Genomic DNA, 23,731 nt, shown 5'->3' with positions numbered 1-23,731 from the left:
TGACTCAGTTTTCCCACCTGTAAAATGAGGATAACATATCTACATGTCTCTCAAGGTAATGGTGCAATTTAATTTCACCGTGTGTATAAAGCTCATTTAGATTGCTAAGTGGCAAATGCTATATAAATGCAAGGTATTATTATTACATTACAAACACAAATTTGGGAAATTTGGCACAGAATGTTTTGGTTTTATCTCCTTTAGCTGCCCTTTTATTTTAAATAATAATTATCATTGGTATTCTATAACATTGAGAGGAAACAACAAAGGATTCTCTGTACACACATGCTGAAGTGGGGGAAGCCAATATAACAAACAAGAAACAAAGAACAGGGCAAGTCTGTAGTCCGAAAAAGCAAGTTAAAATGGAACCCTGCTCTAAATTTTTGTAAGGTTCCTTTTTACTCTCTTGAAATACCACATGCATGATCTTACAGCTACTTTTTCCGCATTCTTCCCATTTATGGGATAATGCCGTGGCCCTCTGGCAGGTAAACTTTCCATTTGTGATTTCAAAGGGAGCTTTCAGCATAAGATCCAAAGAAACTAACCTTGAATAGAGCCACTGATGCTGTTTTATCCTCACTCTTCCAAAAGCATAAACCTAGAGGCAAATCAAGAAGAAACTGCTCCAGAATTCATTGATAACCAAGGCAGCAAAGTAACAAGAGACAAATTCAAATTGTCATAGAACAATAACATCTGGGAATTTATTCAACATTTTTAAGCAATCTTTTTTTTTTTTTTTGAAAGCCTTGACCACCTCACCTCACCCTTAACCCCATTCTTCTTTTGGAAATGTGTAGAGAAACAGTGGTGCTTGAAATACAGGACTCAGTCCCCAGCACAATCGCAAGCCAGTGTGCACTTAGTTACAAACTGGGTGTAACCCAGCTCATTCATTTGTGGCTGCTTGCTTCTTTTGAATTCAGTGAATCTGAATTTCCATAGGACTGATAAATCCCCGGACGTGCTTCACCTTTAGATCTGGGGACAACCAAGTTTAGCAAATCATCGGCGGCACATAGCAGTGTCTGACAGCATCAGCAGCTACAGCCCCTGCTAGCTCATCCAGTTGTGTAAGTCTTCTAGAGCTTCAAGCCAACTCGGCATCTGTCACAGCAAGGTGACTCCACTGAACTACGTCAACCTTTCAGCCATCCAAGCTGAGGCTAAAACTGGGTGCACCACCTGAAAATTCACCTGCTTCTGCTTCGCCTGAGCCCCTTTACCAGGCTATACAGTAGGAGCGGTTATAACGGCTCGCTCTCCTGGACATCTGGACAGCCGGCTGAGGAGTTTATTTCTTTGAGTGCTCCCTCTTTGCGGGCAATTTATCACTAACAGCGGGGTAACGTTTGCAGTTGCTGCAGGGCCATGCGGGGCAGCGGGGTCCCTCCGGAGCAGGCCGCAGTGGCGGCGGGGGGGGAGGCAGCGGGCGGGGGGGAGGCACCGGGCCGGGGCTCGCCCCGCCGGGGGCCCGGGGCGGCTGTGGGCGGCCATTTCTCGCAGCCTCGCCAGGCGTGGCCGTCCATTTCGGCGTGCCTCCTTGCGGGGGGGGATGGAGAAGGGGGCCAGCACACCGCTCCTCGACCTCCGCCGCCGCTTGAGGCAGGAAGGGGCCAAGCCCGGTGGTCGCTACGCCCCGGCAGGGAAGCACCGCCCTGCCCGGCCTCGGCGAGCGGCCGGAGGTGCGAGGGGCCGGCGCCGGGCGGCGTGGCGGCTCGGCGCAGCCCTGCCCAGCCCTTCCCGGCCCTGCCCAGCCCAGCGGCGGCCCTGCCGGGCGGCGCAGAGCCTGCGCACTGCGCTCCGGCTGCCCCCTCCTGCCCGGCCGGCAGAGCCGCGCGTCCCGGCGCTGAAGATGGCGGAGGGCGGCGGCGGCGGAGCGGCGCCCCACTCCTGCTCTTCCTCCTCCTCATCCTCCTCCTTGAAGGGGCTGCGGGAGCAGATGGGTGAGAGCGGCCGGGAGGGGAAGGGCGGCTGCGGCCGGGCGGGGGGCGGCCGGGCGGGCGAGCGAGCGAGGGCACGGCCAGCCGCCGCTGCTGCTGCCCCCCCCCCCCCCCCCCCCCGGTCCCCTTCGTCCCTGCGGGGGCCGGGGCGGCGGCGGAGCGGAGCCTGGGGCCGCCGGGGCTTTGTGTCCGGCCGGCTGGCGGCGGGGCGAGGAAGAGGAGCTCCTCCCGCCTTCCTCGCCCGGCCCTCAGCACCCCGCTTCTTCCTCTAGCCCGGCTGGGGCTGCGGGGCTGCGGCGCGTCCCCTTCCCCTCGAGGCGGGTGGCGGGCGGCAGCCGCGGGAGCGCCCCAGTAACTGGGTCCCCTGGGGGTCGCCCCGCTGGCGCGGCTGCTCGGGGCGCTGCGCTCCCGGGGGCCCCCCGCGTTCGGGCCTGCAGCCCCTGCAGAGGTTTCGTCCCGGCGAGGCGTCCTGTGACTGCGCCGGTCCCTGCAGAGGGAAAGGGACAGGATGTGGCATTGCTTCCGAATCAAAGATTTGATAATAACTTGTTTAAAAAAAAAAAAACAAACAACTGAAAAACTGGTGTCTTAAGAGAGCTAAGGAAACCCTGCACTTCTTTGCTTTTGTCCTCCAGTGCATTTGTGTGGCTATTTGTACTTAAGACCCCTAATAATTTGTACTCTGAAATGTGTATTGTGCATGCCTGATGTATGTTCCAAGCATAATTTCATGGCACAGCTGCACACATTAGCTTTGCGGGTGAGCCATTGTAAAAGATAAATATTTTCTTTGCCCAGACTAAAAAAAGTAAGGACACGGAATCATGGATTTTGATTTAATTTCATCTAAACTAACCTGGACTATGTACAAAAAAAACTAGCGCGGCAACCTACCGTTTAATTGTTTTCAGTGTATCTGTGTAATTACACAAAGAAGAATGCTGGCAAAAGGTCCTGAATGATCAGCTCATATCTGGCAGTCTTTCTTGTTGGCTGTGTTCTGTGTCAGAAATATATTTTTTTTCCCTTTTGAAATTAAGACAATCTAATGTTTGAGAAAGATAACAGCCTGCCAAAAGATAGCACCTCTCACCTGCACAGGCCATGTCTATTTGATCCTTATCCTCACTGCTAGAACTGCAGAATTTCCTTTTGTGCATTGGATGCTCTTATACTGTGGATCCTACATTTTTCTCTGGCAGACAGCACCCATATTTGCTGACAGCTGTCACGGCCCAGATTTAGTCCCAAAAAAACAGAGGTGAAATGTTCCGTGAACCAGTCAGCTTCTTCTCTCTTTAACTACACACATGTTCTACTGTGCACATTGTGTTTAAAAAACAAAAACCCCTCACTAGATCCTAGAAAGGATAGACCTTGAGTTTTTTGTTTCCCCTGAGGCAACAGAAATCACTGAACCAGAATCTAAACTTCAGTTTATATAGAATGGATTTCTACCACTTACGTGTTGGAAGATGAGCTCATTGCTAATCTGAACTGAAGCAGTGCTGTCTGTGAGCGTACAGTTCTGTTCCTAACTTCTCCTTCACTATCTGGAGAAAGCAAATAATGTTTAGAAATCATCCTCACAATCCAGCGTTTAACAGCGGAATTTGTGAGATAATTGCCACCGTATTTGCTGCTGTTTGGCAGAGTTGTGAGCAGTAACTAAGCGATACAGCAGCTGTTTGGGGAAGATCTGTTAAAAAAAAAAACAAACCGTGAGGAACCTTGTTCTGTCCCACGCTGCTGTTTGTCAGGTTTGGAGATGTGGGGAGAAGGACATAACATTCTGCTTTTGTAAGGTCAGATGGCTGAGCGGGGACCTTCTCAATTCCAAAATACCTGCTAACCAGAATTCTAACACCCAGCCTCTGCTGGGCTGTGGACAATTACCTACTTTGCTGTCTTAATCTGCAGATCAAACATCTCTGCAAACAAATACAGTGCTGCAAGTACATTCAGTCCTTTGTCTTTGAACTTCTGGTTGGGAATCTCATGTTTAAGGCCAATAAATATAAGTGGGCAGCATCTTGCTGAGAAACCATGGCTCCTTCTGGTATATGTGTGTGTATATATATGTATGTGTATATATACATGCATATGTATGTATATAGACACATACCTTTTGTGAAGTTATCTTTTGCGTAGGTTCCTTTTGTAGGTCTTTAGTACAAGACACTGCCATGTCCTTGTTCCCTGCCTCCACTCTCTGCTACCAGCCTTTTGATACTGGTTTGATTTTTAGCTGATTGATGCTGGTTAGTTACTTTAATCCTTGAAAATGTAGAATCCCAGGGTGCCAGTAACTTCCTTATCTATGTGGTAAGTTTAAAGAGAATATTTTTCTTGCAATTCAGGCTGGTATCAAGATAAGGAAAAGGTGTTTCTTTTTCTTTGAGTATCAGCTGTAATTAAGAATCTGCGGGTCAAATCATGCTTGCTGTATCAGTTCTGCAGCTCCTTGGCAATATTTTTCTGCCCTACACACCTGTCCAGTCTTATTTCCTTTAAGAAGGTGACAAAAAGCAGAATTTGCTATTACAGCTAGAAGCTATTTAACGTTGCAATCAGTGATGCATGAACAGGCAACTTCCATTACATATAAATTGTGATTATACGCTATGAAACAGCAGCATATAAATGGCAGTTTGTTTCTCCATTCTTGTGGTCCACACTTGCTGTTGTCATCATCAGGGACGAAGAAGAATTTTTGCTCAGATTCTAATACTGTAAGCACTGCTGAGGCTCATAAAGACTGAAGAAGTGGGGGATAGTCAATTACTTGGTAGGTTACCCAGTAAGTGAGGGGTTTTGAGTAGTATGGGTAAGCAGAATTTTTAAAATACATTTTTAAGCTGTTGTAGTCTGCATTTATTTTATTGTTTAATCTTCATTTTCACCGAAATATGAAGATCTCATCTTGTCATTTGTAGTATCAGTGACAGGGGATGTGTCTTTACTTTTGCCAGAGCTTGGATACACAGTGGCTAGGATTTCCACTTGTATTTTGAGTCATTGTAGTGAAGGTGGTTCAAAACATGCATTTTGTATATTAAAATGCTGTATGTTAATTTTCCCTTCCAAGGCCTACATAGGTTTCAGGAAACCTGTTGCATGACATGGGACAAAACTAAAGAGCCTTTTTTCTTTGGCCTTTTCGACAAATCTAGCTGCAGGCCTGATTCCCATTACCTTCATGGCCAAGCCCGGTTTGGTCAGTTGTCTACTAAAGCAACAGCTTCAGTCAATCCAATTGTTTGTATCTGCCCTGCTTAAGTGACTGTCTGCCTTTGTCCATTTTGCCTGGAACACAGCTCCTGGTAACTTCTTTACCAAACACCTATATACAGAATTTACATTAAAAGAAGTCTAAATGGATAACTAATAGGGAAAATTAATTGCTCAAGCAAGTATTGAGGAACATGTGCAGATTTGTCTGGTCTCCAGGTAATAGTCATCTAATAAAACGTGACTTCAGTGCACAAGTTCATAGCAACAGCTATGGAGATACTAGAGAAGTGGTGTGTAGAGAAAATGCTTTGGGACCCAGCAGCCTCATCAGACAACTGATGATTTGATCTCTGCATCAGAGCTTCTGGCTGGGAGAGAGGAAGAACTAACATTCAGATTTGGCTCTTCAAAAGCCTTTCAATTTTACAGAGTGGTTGTGACTAAAGGTGGTCTTCAGAATTTTTCTGGGAAACTGCAAGATGAAGAATCTGCCTTTGCCAAGTTCCTGATAGCATGGAGGGTGGTACAGTAAAAAGCATCTTCAGTATTCAGTTGTCTTACTTGGTAGCATTTGTACAGATGGCTCATGTGTTTTCCACCTGTGGAGCAAAGGCAGCCTGGTGACTGGGGCATTAAAGTGGCATTTGGTAGATATGGGTTCAGCTTCTTGTGTTCTCAAACTCCTCATGGCTTTGGAGAAGGCCTTTAAGGTTCTCCTGTGCTTCATCTTACTATGCTTATACGTAAAGCAAAAAAAAAAAAGTCTCAAAACCATATGCATATACAACATATTTTGGGAAATTTCTTATTCACAATGTTCTATTTCCTCCTTGCTTTTTCAAGCATTAACATTACAAAAGATACATTTGGATTCCATGCTTCAGTTGAGATGAAAGTATTGAACAAATAATGACTTGCAAGGATCACAGCTGTAATGGTGGAAGCCCAGAGATTCTGTCATTTTTACTATCCCTAACTGTATACAGCCTTAAAACATGATTGGAATTAAGGACTGCTTTTTCTTTATATGCTTGTCTTTTGAAATAAGAAAACGGATAGGAGTATTTCAATTACTGATATATTGTTATTGATTCTCAGTTCTTAAAAGCAATAAGGCAGTTTAAGCAGAAAAGTGAGGAAAATGGAAGAAATATTCTGGGATAGTCATAATTATAGAGGTATTGAATTCTGCTATCTTTATGTAAACATGATTAAATAATCAAAGATACTAACAGTCCTGTTGTGAAAGGATATCCTGACAAATAAAATTCCAAGCATGCAATTCTAATGACTTCTCTGAATATGACTTACCAGATGACTTGTGATGCTTTAAAAACAAACTAGGGACGACAAATTCCTGTCAACCACAAATGTATTAGAACCATTTAGCTTCTAATTATGCAGCTTACAACCAGGTAGTTCTTAATTGATGATATGCTTTTGATACGTTTGCACATGCCTGTCCAATAATTAAAACTGTTCTAGATGTTAGTGATTAACTTGCTAGTGGTGTAGGATTCGTGGAACAAAACCAAATGTTGCTCGATGTGTTTTCATTTGAAGGAGAACCAGTAGCTGCCATGCATAATGCCTCAGCAATCCACAGAGTGCGGCTGTTGTTCACGGCATACGTAAATGGACACAAGCATTTGCTCTTAAGGAACGATGCTTTAGATGCTTGACATTTGTTTTCTTTTGAATTATTCTCATTTTCTGGTCAGTTTTAAACTTCGGCCTTGCAGGTGAAAGAGCCCACAGTTGTAGTTGCCTTTGACAAAAATCGTTACCATTGATAGTGTTCAGAATACCTCTTCCTTTCCTCTGTTTTCTGTCTTCATAATTCCCAGGGAACTTCTAAAATACTGTTTTATGAGTATTTAGCTGGCTCTTAATTCACTGACACCCTCTGCTGTTTAAATGTACTGACCCAAATCTTGGGAGGGAGCAAAGATACTGCTGTGGCTTTTGAATAGCCTTCTCCAAGTAAGAGTTTTAGCGCTTTTTAGTGTTAAAATCCTCCCAAATCAGAGGGGGGTTGGCTACAAGAGTATAGAAATTCTGTAGAGATCTTTATACTAAAAGAACATAAATGAATAAATGTGTTCTATGAAATTGAATGTTTACCCGCTTCGTAGTTTTCTCGAGATAATTTTGTAAAGAAACATAGTTTGGTGTAACAGTGCTGATCAATGATACGTAAGTTGAGTTCCGGATGTTCACAGCCTAGGACAGCAGTCTCAAGGCCAGATCAGCAAGTGTCACCTTACATTCAGATTTCTCTGAAAGATTTTCTGTCACTAGGTAATGAATTAAGGAAAACCATAGTCTCTCGATTGTTCTCTCATGCCCTTTTATCCTGCTTGTTGGTGTTTTTTTTCACCCATTGGTCATTTTTAACTTACCTTACTTGTAGTGGAATGCCTCAGAACTTTTTATTTTTTAATTGCTTAGGTTAAGCACACAGTTTTAATAAAATTTACAGTTTAATTCCTTTTGCATTTTGTGCCACCATGTTCTCGCTGTTGATCTGTCAGCATCTGGTAGCACTGAGCTGGTGCACGGCCGTATGTGAGTGCTGTATGGGTCTGGAGGTTGGTCTCTTGGAGGTAAATGCCAGCGTAGTCTCCCTACTTCTGAAGCCGAGAGAGTGTTGGAATGGGTTTTTAAGCTGCCATAAGAAATTCATCAAGTGTAAAAGGCAAAAGCAGTAGTTTTCACTGCTTTCGTGTAAAGGAGCTATTATCCTTCCATCTAAAGAAAGCTCAGAATTGTTTTCGCAGGGTTTGTCTCAAGTTAGTTGTGACTTGTAGCGCTAGGCTGTGTTCTGGCATTGTTTTGGCTGGGTGAATTAAACAATTGGCAGCCAGCAAATAAGAGGACAAAAGCATTTACAAGAAAATCCTTTGAGCAAGCAAAAGAAACCAAACTATTCAGGAAAGGGGGAAGTAGGGGATAAGAGAAGTTAGCTGATTTCCAGTGTTACGGATAGTGCAATATAAAAGAAAGAAATCATAAAATAGATGTGAAAGAGGAAAGGAGAACAGAAGTTTGTCCTGAAGTTACTTTTCACAGTGGCTGTGCAGGTGTATGAAGAGGAGTCAATTTAAGGCAACCTCCATAGCTGGGGGAATACACCAGGTTTGGCTGATGTCTGTCTGTCTTGCTTTTGTTGGCTCCTGGGCTGGAGAAGCACAGCAGGAACTAAACTGCTCTGTGCAGGTTCGCAGTGGGACTGCTCTGACAGCTGTTAAGCTAGTCAGCATGAGGGACAAAACACATTAAAAATGATTTTTGAATTTATTTCAGGAGTCTGAGGCATTTCAAAGTGTTAGTAAAGAAATAAAAAAAATTATCTGTACCGAAGAGCGAGTATGTACCATGCACCATGTATAAAATGTCACTATTTTACCTTTTTGTTCGTTCTGTAGCTGTTGAACCTGTCTCATTCTGTCAGGTTTGCATACACCTATATATAAGCATATAACCTATGTCATGTAACACTTAAATTTCATAGTGAATCCACATATAATGATGTACGGGTATATTTATTATATAAATTACTTTCATTTTAGGACAGTGTATCAGGATATTAGGATATTGAAATTTCCACAATGCAGTAATAGGTAAATATTGATTTCTGCTATGCTTGTGGATGTCCACAAGAGATTTTCAGTCACAGTTTATTTCATCAGCTTTAAAGTCATTGTTTAATAGCTCTTTAAAAGAAATCACTCAGGGTGGATGAGAGCAATTTTTGTTTGTTTTGCAGTTGGCAGAAGGAGTTTGTGGCTGCCAACCCACAGAAACTTTGTGCAGAAATATTCTCTTTACATCTAAAATGCAACTGTAATGTGTTCTGTTGAAGAATTTTATTGAGGCATTTTAGTGCCTTGCTCTTTCACTGAGAAACATAATGAGCGTTCCAAACTTTCCAAATCTGTGGCCTCCCTGTACCTGCGTCCAAGTAGGACTCTGCTTCTAGACAGCAAGGAAACAATAGCAATGCATGGCCATTTGCTAAGGAGTACAGTTGGGACTGTAAGCTTTGTGTATGCCTTATGTAGGAAATGTCAGCTCTAAAGAGAGGTCATTGTGCAAATGAGCTTGGTAAGCACAATGCAATAAAGAGATTAATAACTAATACCACATAGAGCAAAGAAGTGATCCAAGTTGCATTAAACCTTTGCAGAGAGTTGGGAATATGTGCGTTGGGGAAGCATCCTCTTGGCGTGCCTTTTTGTACAAATCATATCATGTCAAAAGAGGTCAGTGAAAGAGTACTTTCTTATTTAAAAGGAAAAAAAAAAGGAAAAAAAGGTGAAATCATGCTGAACGCAAAGCCTTTTCACTTTACTTTGGGAAGGTGAGGAAGAACTGTGGGGAAGAAGAGAGTGGCAAAGGAGAAAATGAAGGGAGCAGAAAGCCACTGAGTAATTGAGAATAGAGTATCTGCCATGACTCAGTTTCATTTCTTTCAGGTGGTGAGTAATAACATACCTTACTAGTAAAGAACCCCAAGCTGTGAAGCCTGGTCTCTTTTCCAGAAAAGGGGGGTGCATGTAGCTAGTCAGCCCTGTAGAAGTCCTCTGTGTACATGGTATAGAGCTTCCTACCAACTCTGTGATGGCTTCTTGAAGAGTTGGTGACATCTCTTCTTCCTCTTTAAGCCTTGTGCGGGAAGTTGCTTCCCCCATTAAGTAGAGAGAAGCATAACTCTGGTCTGAGTGGTGTGAGTAAGGTTAAAGTAACAGAATATGAGAGAGAGTAGGAATTAGTAAGACTCTCCGTAGGAGGTTGGTTCACAGTATGTATCGCTAGCTTTTGGACCAAGCATGGTACTCAGCTGATGCTGCTTTTGGACAATGGGATAGCTTCTCTGGCTATAGAAAGTTTTTGTAGATGGCTGCCAATTCATTTAAGAACAAATTTTGATTCTTTGGCCTGTGCTCTTACTACATTCAAGTTTGGTTTAGATTGTATGCTTCCCTTAGGGAAACGTGTACAGAGATCAACCCACAAATTAACTAACAATCTTCCTGGTGCCTTGCTGAGCATGCCCTAGGCTGAAAGAGCATGTAACATCTTTTTGAGATTGCTTCAGCCACATCTTTGTAGAGTTCCTAGTAAGAAGTAGTTTTTTTTTTTTAATTATGTGGATTTTTTTTGATGTTTCCAGTTCTTAATCTGAGTATGGGTATTTTAAGGGTAATTGAAAACTTACTTTCTTGCAAATATATCTCAAGTATTTATTTGTAGAGCTGCTAATTTGTATACTACACATGCTTGTGTCAAGCAGTTTTCCAGTGGGAGCAGTACTTTTGGTGAGCTGAAGAAATCATCCTAAGCTGCCTTGAGCATTGGGAAGAAAACCAGATTGTAGTAGAGAATTAGGTACAGAAACAGACTTAAACACTGCAGGACAAATGCTTGGGGGGAGGAAAGCACATAAAGGTGATAAAATAGATATCCCATGTAGGGAATCCGTCTAAAATGAAAGGCTGCAAATAGAAACTAGAATAAGGGTAGGACAACAGGAAGCTCTTCTGGCCTGCTGAAGCTGAGAGACGGCGCGCTCTGTTTTCGGAAGATCTGCATGCTTCCCATCTGGTGACTGCCCAGACAAAACAGGAGAACCATCTGCCTCCCAGCTGGTCCGTCAGAAGGTGCCTGCTGGGCGGCACGCGTGCCGCTGGTGGAGCCCGTCGGCCCTTGCAGCCCGAAGGTGGGACGTGAGGGGCACCAGGGAAAAGAGAGAGAAGGGGGAAAGCAGGGAAAAGAGGAGTGCGTAGGGAGGGGGCTGTTCAATTCATCATTAAAAACCTTGTTGTCCACCCGTTTAGGAGAGGGTGCGGTGCGTCCTGCTGCCAAGGAGTAATGCTGTAAAGACAGTACCCAGTTTTTCAAACTGTCTAATGGATGGTCTTGCATCTGTTTATCTTAACCTGTGGTAATTGATAGGTGGAAATCAGCTTAAAGGAAAATACATGGAAATCTCAGCCTTGAATCCTAACTTCTTCCTGCTTTGGAAAAAATGTTAAAAGACATAGGATCTGAGGAGTGTTACCGAAAGGGATTACTAGCAGCTAGGCAAAGAGTTACTGATTGAGAAAAGAGTTAATGCAATACAAAAACGACATCTTGCAAATTTGACACAGTCTGCTATAAAATCAGAGATGTTTAGTGGGAAGTTCAAATTCATTCTGTTTTATGCGTTGCTCGTTGGCTTCTTGGTACCCGATTTAAACATTTGTGAAAACGTGTAGATTGATAATGATGCTTAACATTGAAGAGATCTTCTAACTTTAGTTTCAAAGGCTTACCCTGGGGTTTTTTTGTTTGTTTGTTTGTTTTACATAATGAGTCATTAAATCGTAAGAACCAGGATTGCTGTGAAAGTCAGCATATTCTGCTCTCCCTTCTGGTTTGGCACAGGAGAGGAAGAGAGAGTGGGGCAGCATCTGGTCGGGTCAAAGACACCGTGAAAGACGATGCGATGGAAGCCCTCAACCTTGCTAGGTAAAGGGACGGAGCCGGTTCAGGTCCTAATGAGGCTTGCTAAGAACAGCAACTGTGTGGGTCCTTTGACAGTCTTGGCAGTGGCCAAGAGCATTAGCTCGGCGCAAGGATAGAAATAGAAATAAAGCTTTATTTATAGCAGCGGGCTCTTCAGGGCATATTGGAAACCTAATCAGAGAGGGAAGTGTCGTCATGCTCGGTGCGAGGGAGGTGCCACCAGACCAGCGCTGTTAGCTGGGCTGCGGGCTGGAGGTGAGCTGGGAGACGAGTCTGCCTTGTCCGGCCCGTGGCAGCTCTTGGTGCTCCGGTTGGGTTGGGTTGGGTTGGTTTGTCTTATCCGAGATGTGCTGGGCCAGATGTGTGATGTTAGGTGGTAGTGACAAGGCAGAAGGAAAACTGCTGCCCAAGTTACCTAACCATTTTCTGTTCCAAATGGCCCTATTTTATTATGCACGAACGCAGATATTGGTACTGGCCACATGGATGTCTTGTGCCTCTATTAATTTTAGCTGAAGTATTTAGACTGCTGTAAAATAAGCACACATATCATGCTGCTAACAAGTAATTGTTGTGAAAGCCTTTAGTGACTGCTGTGGGAGGGAAGCTCAGAATAGAAATGAGATTTAGTTTGCCTCTAAGAGAATTTTTCTGCTCCAGGAAGTTTGCTGAATGTGTCCGTGAAGGCATCCCCCAGTAATACAGCACATGATACAGGCTGTAGTGAAGTGGTTGTTAACTGGTTTCCTGTTCTGGGGTTTCCTGATTAATTACAGAAACACTAGGCTTATTTTACAAAGATAGATAGGTTTTGTGGGAAATTCATTTCAGTGAAGCTTTGCTACATAACAGATTGCTGCATTTATTATGGGAAAGTATTCTAAAAAATCACAGGCATCTTATGCTAAAGAATATTAAGATCTAGTAAAAAAAATATCTTTTACCATATTAAAGAAAAATAAGATCTGTGTTCTTTAGAATTTGCACAGTACAACAGTGTGTAGTTAATCTCCCCATACAGTAGAATGTTGATGTTGAAAATTACAGATTTTATCGTAAATTTACCGTAAAATTGACAAGGGCCATTAAACCTTTCTGCTGATGTGAGATTTGGTGAAGTTGAGCTCACACGTTTTGAGGATACATCTAATGTGATAGCTGTTTCCCTTTTAATAATCGTGTGCTTAAATCTGTAGTTCGTTTTTAATTCTAATTTTGTTAGTTAAATGGATCGTTTCGGTGTGACATGAAGGTGCACTCCTAGTGCCTCTGAATCTGCCACTTTCAAATTTGTAAGCACATTATTTCTATTAAAATTACAGATTGCTGAATCAGTGATCAGAAATGTTTTAACTGCCATGCAAAATCCTTTGGTTAAGTATTTTTAGACCTTTTCCTTCTCTGTGCCCTTTGCAAGTTGTACTGGTTTTGTAACCCACTTTTATGTTCTCCTATAGAACCTCAAATATTTTTTGCAACCTTAATTATATTTTTAAAATGAACTAATTGCCTTGTAGATAGGACACATTTTTAAATGGTGCCTTCTAATCATAAACATTAGTTAAGCGTTTGTGTTCTTTTTTTTAGTGAATAAATACATAATCCCATAAATCCATAATAACCAGTTTGTTCATCAAGATTTCTAATAGTAAAATACTTCTGCAGGTAAAGTAAGATTAATTTGGTACCTTTTTACATTACGGCTTGCTTCTTCCTGTAACTTTGTTACGGAAATTTGGGTGTTTAAAGTTTCTGGGAGTACAGACAAAATTCCAGTGTTGGTTTTGACTACAACCTGTGTCCAAGTCGGGTGAATTTATTCCGTTGTGCTCAGTTCCCAGCTGAGCTGGGCTGAATTGGCTCAGCCCACCCGCGTACCTCTTCCGATGGAGACTGAAGAAAAAATGCAACTGGGTTTCTATATTTCTCTTAATTTAAAATTGTATTTGAGGATGCTCATTTTTTTTCAGTCTTTGTGGTCTACAGGGGTCTCACTGGGTATAAATGTTCTGGCTGTATGTTCTTGTGCTCAGAAAAACCTGCAGCAGGCTGTTCTTTCTCAGTGTTTTCACGTCTTGTTGTGTGCAGCAGTTACAACTTTCCTGTTTTCTGGCTGGTGACCTGAGCTAGATTCATGTCCATGTGACGTGCAGTACTCACAAAATCAGCTTTTTGCCTGACTTTCTGTGTGGTGAAATTACAGCGTGCCCTGTTTTAGCTCTTCTCTTTGCAAATTGGTAATCTTACCATGTCGCGTTATATCAGGTCTCTTATTTGCTTGAAAAGAGCCTCAAAGATGCATTGGGTAGAATTGAGGAAGACTTTTGTTTGGGGCTGCAATGAAAAATTAGTTCAAGACATGGCAACAGCTGCGGGTGACAATTTAGAGTTGCTGAATAAGTATTGTAATCAGCATTTATCACAGACATCACATGGGATTAAACACTTTGAGGTGATTGTTCTTGGGCACAGCCTTAGGGAGGATTATTACCATGACAGAGCTAGTTGTCATGGCAATACATGAAGAGGAGAGAGGCTCTTCCTTCCTCTTTTGCAGTTTGCACTCCTCTATTAAAGGAAAGCCTGAGATCATTGACAACGCTTTTTTTTTTCCAAATATATATATATTATAATTTTTTTTTTAATATAACACCAAATTCTGCTATTCATCCTCCGTGTTATGGTTTAAATTATAATTAACTTTGTGCATTACCCTTTCTGTTTAAAACAGGCGTTAACTTCTACTTCTTAGTGTTTAGTTGATGGCAAATCTGACCGTCTGGTGCTGCCTGGTGCTTCCTCTCGCTTTTTCCGAAGTTAAGCTTTTCTGAAAGACCCCAATTGATCTCTCTGTATCTGTCAGCCAAGGTGACTTGATGCTGATGAAGATGCATCACTTGTGTAAAGATTGTCCCGTTCAAAGCTGGGCAGGAAAGTGGGGTAAAGCTGTCTGTCCCGCAGCCTGCCCTCCCTGCTCTCCGTGCAACACTTCGCCTTCAGACCCTAAACATCACTAATTAAAGTGAAAAGGGATACTAAAATAAAGCAGATTTGTGAAAAGTGATACAGTAAATAGTCTCCCAGACTTCTTAATGGCTTTTGTCATTTAGTGAAATTAATATGGCCAGCATTCAATTTCTGTATGATTAACTGGGAGCCATAGTCCCGCAGTTCTCTGTATTCACCTTGGTAGAACTCAGAGAAGGTGAATTGGTCTCTCCACAATTGCTCAAATTACTATTTTGGAAACTATTTTATAATTAAAATTTATTTTTGAAGATCCAATTTCAGAAGTACAATGTGAGCATTCCTAATGGTTTACTTTATACAGCTAATTCACTTTCGGTTTCATGTCATGAAATAATGAAAGATGCTTAGAAACTTTTTCCTGCTTGGGTCTCATCAAAATATTATTCTATTACTGCTAACAGTTTATTATGTTTGTTTAAGCCTGCAAATGTAAGTGCAGTAGCAAAGAGTTTTTATTAAGTGCTTAAGTGTAAGTCAGACTCATAACTTTACTAAATATTGTTTCTCTTATAATAGTTCACTATTAAATAAGTTTGATTTTTTTGAAACTATGTAGTCCTTTCCTATGCATTGTAAAACATAAGCGTTTGTCTCTGTTGCTTTTACAAATAAAAGCTGTGTCACCTCTGAAATCTCATCTGAAAAGTTGTTTCTTCTTAAAAAATAAGCATACCCAAGTTAGTTTTTGAATTAAAGAATCTGCAGCCTCAAATAGAACTTGATGCTTTTATTTTATGTATTTATTTCATGAGTTAGGGTTGTAGAAATTTTCTTAATATGGAATGATTCTTTCTCACAGTTGCTGCAGCCCAAGCCATAGCAGAAGAAAGAAGAAGCCAAAGTGGTGTTAGCCCTATTGCAGTCCAGACCTCAATAAACATAAAGGCAGCAACTAAACCAGGTATGATTATTGGTCATTGTTCTTAATGAAGTATTGGGTTTACAGGGTGGGGTGGGGGGTTAAAAAGAAGTTTGATGCTCTTTCCTTAGTAGAGATTAGAGCATGAAGTGCTTGTTTAGATGGTTCACAGGTTCATTGAAGGTCTAGTTCTGATGACAGGCTTTTTGTTCTTGGTGCTCTCTGAGTTCAGCCGCTGAAGTTGCCTATCATTTCAGCAGGACATAACAATGAAGATAAATGCATTCTTCATGTTCTGGTTTGCTTACCAGTTCGCTTCTGGCTGAAATTCAAGTTTTTATACCTACAAAGACTCAGGCAGTCTTGGTTCTGCTTAGCCTGCAAAGTAGCTATCCTGCAGCACTTTGAATTTGTCATGATGCATGAACTATCTGTTCCCAGATGGAGTTTTCCTAGATTCCTGTATTTCTTGATCACGGGAATTAATATGTGCAGGAATAAGGATCAGAGTTGAATTTGGAATAAGTGTACATTCTTACAACGTCTGATGCTTGCTCAGGCTTTCTTTTGACTGTACAAAGTGGGCCTTTTCATCTTGTGCATACTTTCAGGTGCACATTAAAAAAGGATCAGTTGCAGTGAGGGAAGGGAAAGGGGAGGGTATTCTGCCTCTTCTTAGTTTTCCAGTTGAGATCTTTAATCTCTATATAAAATGTGCAGTGCTTTGGTGGTATGCATGTCTCAGGATGTTCCATAATCCTGTCAGTAGGAAAGACTTTACGACTACTTTATTTAGATTTAAATGTTCAAAATAACTGACAATTACATGTCTTCAATTTTTCTTTTGACAGTGATAGACGGTTCCACTCTAAGAACAGAAGAAAGGCAAAGGCTAGCCAGGGAGCGTAGAGAAGAGCGGGAAAAGCAACATGGTATTTTCTTGTTCCATTTGAAATATAATTTCTGAAAATCTTTGTGATAAAAGGATAACTCACTCTCTTACTCCTTGTTTAGTCACTTTTTTCAGCTTGCTGGAGACCACCAACCAGGTCTGCCCTTGGTCTTGCTTCAGAGACCATCTGTGAGCCTGAATGGAGAAAAATTAGAGTTGAGAGGAAAATATTACAGAGATTTTTGGCTTCTTGAAGCTGTATATTGCTTCTGTCCTTCCAGTTCTGAGGGACCACCAGGCAAATATAGCCAACTTCTTGTTGGAAGCCTCAGCAAAAACATTTCTGAAATGATAACCTTTATCTTAGAGCTTCCTGTAGCCCTGAAGACTGAGGTTTGGGAAACACTGATTCAGAGAAAACCAAAAAGGGCTTAGCTAGTTGAATGGCTTGATTGCCTTGAACACTGCTTCTCTTGTTTCCTAGCATGCTGAAAAGACTCGTGGATTTAAGTGTCAGCAATATATGCTTTATTTTAGCTAAGAATCTGAGACTTAGAGAAGAGTAAAACTCTTGCCCAGCTTTATGCTGTTTGTGATGTGAATCTCAGTTTATATATGTGAAGCAAGAGATGAAAGGGTCACGGTATGCCCTGCAGTCCTTGTTCTCAGTCTCCCAGCTGGTGAGGAGCAGTGTCTTACTCTGGCCTGCATGTCTGTGTTGCTTAATGTGTGATCAAAGACACACAGAACAGGAATGATTGTCTTATCCTAACATGAAGAGAGAACAGGACTGGGATGTACGTAAATTCAGAAGTATTTTGGGGGCCTTGTACGTAGATAATGCCAGTGCGTTGTTAATATAATTATCTGGTCTCTAAGCTCATTTCATCTGTCTAGCCACAGAAACTACCTCTACTGTGTATTCAGCCGCTAGATTTTTGTCAGAGGAGGTGAAGCTTCTTGTTAAACTCTGCGCAGCTGTATCTAGGTGGAGGCTGTGGAGAACAGTGACATAACTATTTTGTACTCAGACGCAGTATCTGCAGCGTTTTTCTGTGTTGTTGCCCAACACTTTACATCTTTTCCGTATATCTTTTATTCTAAAAAACTGAGAATTGCAACAGAAAATTCCACACTTTGATACTCAACTTACTACTTACTTATTAAGACTTCACTATTATGATGGCAAGGAAAGTGTTTATATACATATCCTGGCATTCCTGTCTAGACAGTGAAGTGAAATGGCAGAAAAGGTTCAAATTCATTGCCATCCTGGGGACAGAATTAGACATCTCTGTCATCATGTGAAGTGTCATCCAGCCCTGCTAGCTAATCTTGCTATGTGTTTTAGTTTGAAGGGATGATAATTTGGTTGGTAGTCTCTTGCCTGTAATCCGTGTTGTAATATCAATGAATAGTTAAGTTTGATTTTAATTTTTTCTTAAAAATTTACAGCTGCCAAAGAGACACAAATCCTTGAAAAGGAGAGAAAAGCAAAACTTCAGTATGAAAAACAGTTAGAAGAAAGGCAGAGAAAGCTAAAAGAACAAAAGCAGAAAGAGGAACAACGGAGGGCAGCAGTAGAGGAAAAAAGAAAACAGAAAATAGAAGAGGAAAAGGTACTGTGTCTTGAAGTTCTGTAGTTTTATAGGAGCTCCTACATTATGTTCTTACCATGCTCTGAATGATGAAAAATAGAAAGTCATCGGAATGCTGTGTGTGTTAGAATGTGAAAACATTTTACACATCTGTACAGTGAGCACATGTCCTCCATCCCCATCCCTGGCCTAGTTTTAACTGTACCTGAGGAACTCTGGACTTTGGGAGCTGTGTTTGCTGTTTGGCTAGTGATTATTTTTCACATTCACAAAAAAAAAAACAACAAAACACACTCTATATTCCTAAATATGTTGCTTCTTTTTGGTGCACTTAATAGATCCCATTTGTAAATTAGCATGGGTGACAGGTTTTAAACTTTTTTCAGCTCTATGTCTTGCTTTCTGGGAGCCCAGCTGTGGCCAAAGAGTCTCACATTCTTTCAGTTCTCCCAAATTATAATTTGTTACTGTATGTTGTGCAATTGATGTTACCTGTGTACTTACCATTTACTGCTTTGCACTTTGTATCAGCTGTTCTTAATTGACTGTCCCTTTGCCTTCGCTTTGATTGCACATGGACCAGCAGAGCAGTATTTAACGTGTGGAGCATGTTGCTGGCTTCATAGAAGCTGAAAACAGAAATAAATACATTACTGTGTGCCATCCCCTTTGACGAGTTGTTCTGCCGATGCATGTTAAATGTGTTGCAAGTTATGAAAGGGTTGATTTCCAGAAGTGGTGTGTGAGCACTAAAAGCATAACACACACACATGCTTTCATAAGCTAGCTGTAAGAACTTGCTGTGGTCATTGATGAAGAGGATGTAAGCCTGGCTGGATGTCCCCTTGGAGTCCAGCTATTGTCATGCTGTTCTAGGAATAGATTTTGTGTGGTTGTTTTTTTGACTGGCAGTATTCTACACTGGTGTTTTGTTATCTGTAATCAGCTTCTGGGTGTGTTCAGATGGATATTCCGTTTGAACTTCATGGAATAATTTACATTGCTGAAGAACAAGCAGAAATGTTTGGGGTGGGCCTTGACTGGAGTCCAGTGTGGTATTATCTCTTCAGGCAACTACTTTAAGCATCAAACATCCCTTATGCTTCAAGAGGTGCTGCCCCTAAGCCTACAGTATGTTTATTCATGAAATTTAGAGGACGGTAGGTATGTTTTAAGTAGCCACTGTGGTGAGTGGTAAAGGGACTAGCCGATGAGTTTTCGATTGATGTTAACCTTGTCTTTTAATTGGTCCCTGGAGGAAGATGATCTTGTACATAGAGATACGTGAAGAATCAGGGAGGTAAGAAAATAGTGTGCACTTGACCTGTAAACCTTGCTTTCAACCAGAAAAGGAAAACAGATCTTGACTTTTCGACTCTCACACCTGAAAAAAATTGCTTCTAAAGAAGCTATCTTAAGGCAGTATTTGCCAGCAAGATACCATCTTCTCTTGTAATTTAGCAGATAGAAGTGCATCAAAAATACATAGTCTGCCACGTGCTTGTAGGGTTCTTTAGCCAAGTCTCATTTAGTTAATTGCCTTCCTTAGATAATGCAGAGGAAGAAACACAATAGCGAGCAATGTGGAAAAATAAGTGGTTCTCTGTCTAAGCCAGTCTTGAAGACAATTAGCAATGGCTACCGTTGAGATACCTGTCTTACAACAATTACTCAATTATTCTGTACAGCTGTGCAACTGATTTTGCACAACTTATGTTGATGTCTTGAGTTGATAACTGATTTTCCGTTGTTTATAAAGCAAAGTCTTTAACTCTGACTTTCAAGAATTACCACACTGCAAATACCTTCTCATCTACAGATTACATAAAGACTAGATGCTTAGGCATGTTAGGTAAACTCTAATTCAGCTTTGTTTAACAAGGGATGGGGGGCAACAACTAAGCTTTATGTTCCAAAAAAAAAAACAACACCATTTCGTTTTATCTTTTGTCAGTATATGGAATGCTGCTTTCCTTCCTTCCTTCCTTTCCTCCTTCCTTCCAAGTTTACTTTGCCTGTTTTACACTGTGACCGTGTCAGTCCGTGTTGTGAAATGGTGCTGAAAGAAGGTGAAAGTCTTACGTCCTCAGGAGGGAGGGACATTTGGATAATAAGTCCCCTTGGCATCTTACTGTAATGTATCGGCAGTAAATACTGCTTCAAGAGGTCGCTTGGGATATGACTGTTCCAGAAGAGAAATCTGTTGTTGACACGTGTATGGAATGGTATGATCACCTGGCTGATCATGGAGAAGGAATGGTCTAGCATGGTTACATTTTGTCTTTGTACACAGTAGCTAAAGTTCCCACATTAGCAGTTCTTAGTCCTGGGTACAGAAGACAGCATTGTTCGGTACTCCTCATCCTGTCAGCAGTGATCGCTCTAGTCTAGAGCTGATTAATCTTTTTTGCAGATTTTTTGCTTTCATATCTTGCTATATCTGGTTTCATTGTGTATCTGTTGATGTCAGTATCAGTTAATATTTGGATCAGTGTTCATATAGTTCTCTGACAAACAACCTTATACTTACTCTTGGTATTTTATAATGGAGAATGTCAAGCACCTCTTAGAAATAACTTGAGAATATAAATAGTATAAAGAATAAGCAATTATTTTTGCTCTGTTTGGGCTTCATCCCTATTTAGAAAATAAGTAGTACTGTTTACTGAATAGGAAATCTGATGGCTATTTTAAGTAAAGAGTAAAATAGATTACCTGTGCTGTCACTCAATCTAATCATGTTTACAATTTTGAAACAGTTAATTGTCATTAACATTTTTGTGTGATAGTTTTTGCAACAAAATAAAACATTTTAAATCTTGCTGGAAAAAAAAAAGATCTGTATTTTGTCTTTAGCATAGCTGTGCTTTATAGTTACATAACTTCATAGTGGTGTTGTTTAATAATAGGAGCGATATGAAGCAGCTATGCATCGTACCTTGGAACGGAGTCAGCGACTGGAAACACGACAAAAGAGATGGTCCTGGGGAGGGTCTGTAACACCAGATTCAGAGAGCAAAACAGGTAAGTAATACCTTTTCTAGCATGGCTAATATTAAGTGTGAACACTGGCAGGTGTAGTACTATTCGTAGAGACCTGGGCATCTTTTCCTATGTTGGATCTTGTAACAGGATCCACAGGTAGGTTTGGGGGGAAAGATTCCTGTCTGTACTTGTCCTGAAAGGGTGCACTGGGAGAGATCTTTTCATGTACTGCCCAGCTGGAAAGCCCCTGCCAATAAGTAACTTTAAATTAGTTATTGTCCAGGAATAAAGTAAAGCCAAAAACTCTTCGATTCAGCCTATCTTCTGAATTGCTGGAACTGTACTGAGTGTGTTTCGACTTTTGTCTTAGTAGTGTCTTTTACTGCCAGCTTGAATGTTAATTTTTAAGTGTTTGTTTAAAACGTTTGAATGTGCTTATGATAGAAATAATCATGATATCCAACTTACCCATTTTTTTTTGCTTGACTTACATTGTTTATTATTTGACCTTGTAACTTACAAACCTTCTTCTTCCACAGAGCAACAGACCACAGATGAAGTTGGAGCTGGTGGTATTGATTTCTAAAATTTTCTTTTTCTTTTGTTTTACACTCACTACTAATCTTTTAAACTTGAGTTCTTGTTTCTCTAAAACTAAGAAAAACCATCTCCATGTAGATCTTCTGCTGGATCTTGGCCAGCTATGCAACAAATGTGATCCCTAAGTGGAAAGCAGTCCTCTACGTTTTTAACTATCCCTCCCAGCTAATTAAACTACAGCTTTAGTTGTGGCATCCTGAGGGAATTTTGAGGGAGAGGATATGTGCATTTAGGTTTTTAAAGATTACTAGATACAGCATGAGGGGAGGAGAAGAGAAATTCTTAGAGGATTGTATTTGAAAATAAATTAACTCAGTAGTCAGCTTTTTTTCAAAAATGGAAATTTTGAACCCTTTCATTGTTTCCTACTTTGCAAAAAGTGTGGGGTTGGTTTATTTTTTGTTTTGTGGTTTCTTTTTCTATTTTTTTTAATGAGCAATTGAAAATACTTGTAAAATCAGATGATTTTTGCTAAAATTTTGTAAAAGGGAATGGGTCCTATGTGCAGTTTGATTCTTTTTCCACGTAGGGCTTCGCAAAACTAGATGTCTTATTGTCTAAATGTAATTCTATATATTTAATGTATTTTGATTGTAGTTCTGGTATTTGCCAGTGTACAGAGTGAGCCATTCATAGAAACATTTTGAATCACTGATATATTTGTGAAGTCTGTATGTTTAATAAGTAAAATTATTTCGTGTAGGTAGTTTAAGACGACAGCTCTCAGCTGAGACCCGGCTAAATCTGAATTCTGAAAATCTGTGCATGCTCACAGCATTACTAATTCAACACAGCTGTCTTGCAATGCTGACAATATGAGAATTGAAAATGCAATGAAAGTCTGAGTGAGCATGATTTAACTACTGTGGCTTATTCTGGCAACACAGCAGAAGCATATGTATTTTATTTAAACTTCTCTCATCCCTTTCTCTGCATAGCATGAACCCCTAATTTTCTTCAAAATTAGCCACTTTTCACTGTATTGCTTTACCTGTTAAACATGTGTTCCTTAGATATATAAAAATTTTTATATATAATATATATATATTATATATATATATTAAAGATATATAAATATATATAAATCCAGATAGCATATTCCACATTGCCAAAAGTCTTTGAACTTGGAACGTAGGATATCACATTTGTCATGGATATTTAGGAAAGCATTATTTTTTTCTCCTGAATTCTTTTCTACCTTCTCTAATTTAAAAGCTAAACTTTATAACCAACATAAAGTAATGCCTTTGCTCTCTTCTAATTTATGTGAGGAAATGAGTCCTGTCTGTCCCTTTAATCATGAAGACTAGAATCACAGTACTGCTGAAGCATGTTACAAATAAACAGTCTTCCAACAAACGTGTTCCTAATGTGAAAATAAAGACTTAAGCTGTACCTTATGCTTCATGAAGTAGCAACAGGAAGGACATGTATGTTCTGCTACATTAGATCATTTGAATAACTTGGCACCAATTCTGAAAAAATTGACTGTAGAAATAAACAAATAATGCAGTGTTTGACCAAGGCACTTTTATGCACACTGTTTTAAATTTCTGTTAGTCTTTAGATTGAGATTTCAAACATACAGCTGTCTTTTCTGGGCTGAACAATACGAAATCATGCTTGGATTAATTCTTTTCATATTTATTCCCGTTTCAGGATTGTCCCTGGCTTCTTAACTTTCTGGAGCTCATTGCTTAATAGTTGTTAAAAATCTACAAAAAACATATAGGATGCATAAATCCAGCCAGCTTTCGAAGAAAATAATCTTTATTTGATCCCTTTCACCTTATATTTATATAATTGCTGGAAAGAAAGCAATTACTTTTAGAGTTTGGAATGAGCTCTGCTGCATTACATCACTGTGGCTGAGTAACGCACCTGCTCTGACAGCATGTCTAAAGCAAATTTCTATAGGGTATTTTTCCATCATCAGTTTCTGTGGCAGATTTGGGCTTAAAGTCTCCATCTCCATTTCTTGAAATGAAAAACACTGTGGGGCAGATTTCAAATATTCTTTATTTTATATGCTAGTCTTTCTTGTCTTTTGTGTTGCTGTGCAAAAAAAAAG

At 40.6% G+C, this 23,731-nt stretch overlaps 1 protein-coding gene across 1 annotated transcript in view; it reads left to right on the top strand.

Annotated features, from left to right (window-relative positions):
* The first annotated feature begins 1,772 nt into the window (after nucleotides 1–1,772).
* Nucleotides 1,773–23,731, top strand: part of MAP7D3 (MAP7 domain containing 3) — a 46,222-nt gene continuing 24,263 nt past the window's right edge. Inside the window, exons 1-6 of the mRNA XM_050713436.1 lie at nucleotides 1,773–1,952; nucleotides 15,526–15,627; nucleotides 16,437–16,517; nucleotides 17,933–18,096; nucleotides 20,985–21,099; nucleotides 21,600–21,632. Of these exons, the coding sequence (XP_050569393.1) occupies nucleotides 1,862–1,952; nucleotides 15,526–15,627; nucleotides 16,437–16,517; nucleotides 17,933–18,096; nucleotides 20,985–21,099; nucleotides 21,600–21,632 (586 nt within the window). The 5' untranslated portion in view covers nucleotides 1,773–1,861. The remainder of the gene's footprint in view (nucleotides 1,953–15,525; nucleotides 15,628–16,436; nucleotides 16,518–17,932; nucleotides 18,097–20,984; nucleotides 21,100–21,599; nucleotides 21,633–23,731) is intronic.

The sequence above is a fragment of the Cygnus atratus genome, chromosome 13 (genome assembly GCF_013377495.2).
Source record: "Cygnus atratus isolate AKBS03 ecotype Queensland, Australia chromosome 13, CAtr_DNAZoo_HiC_assembly, whole genome shotgun sequence".
Taxonomy (NCBI): domain Eukaryota; kingdom Metazoa; phylum Chordata; class Aves; order Anseriformes; family Anatidae; genus Cygnus; species Cygnus atratus.
This window is presented reverse-complemented; position numbering and strand designations above follow the sequence as displayed.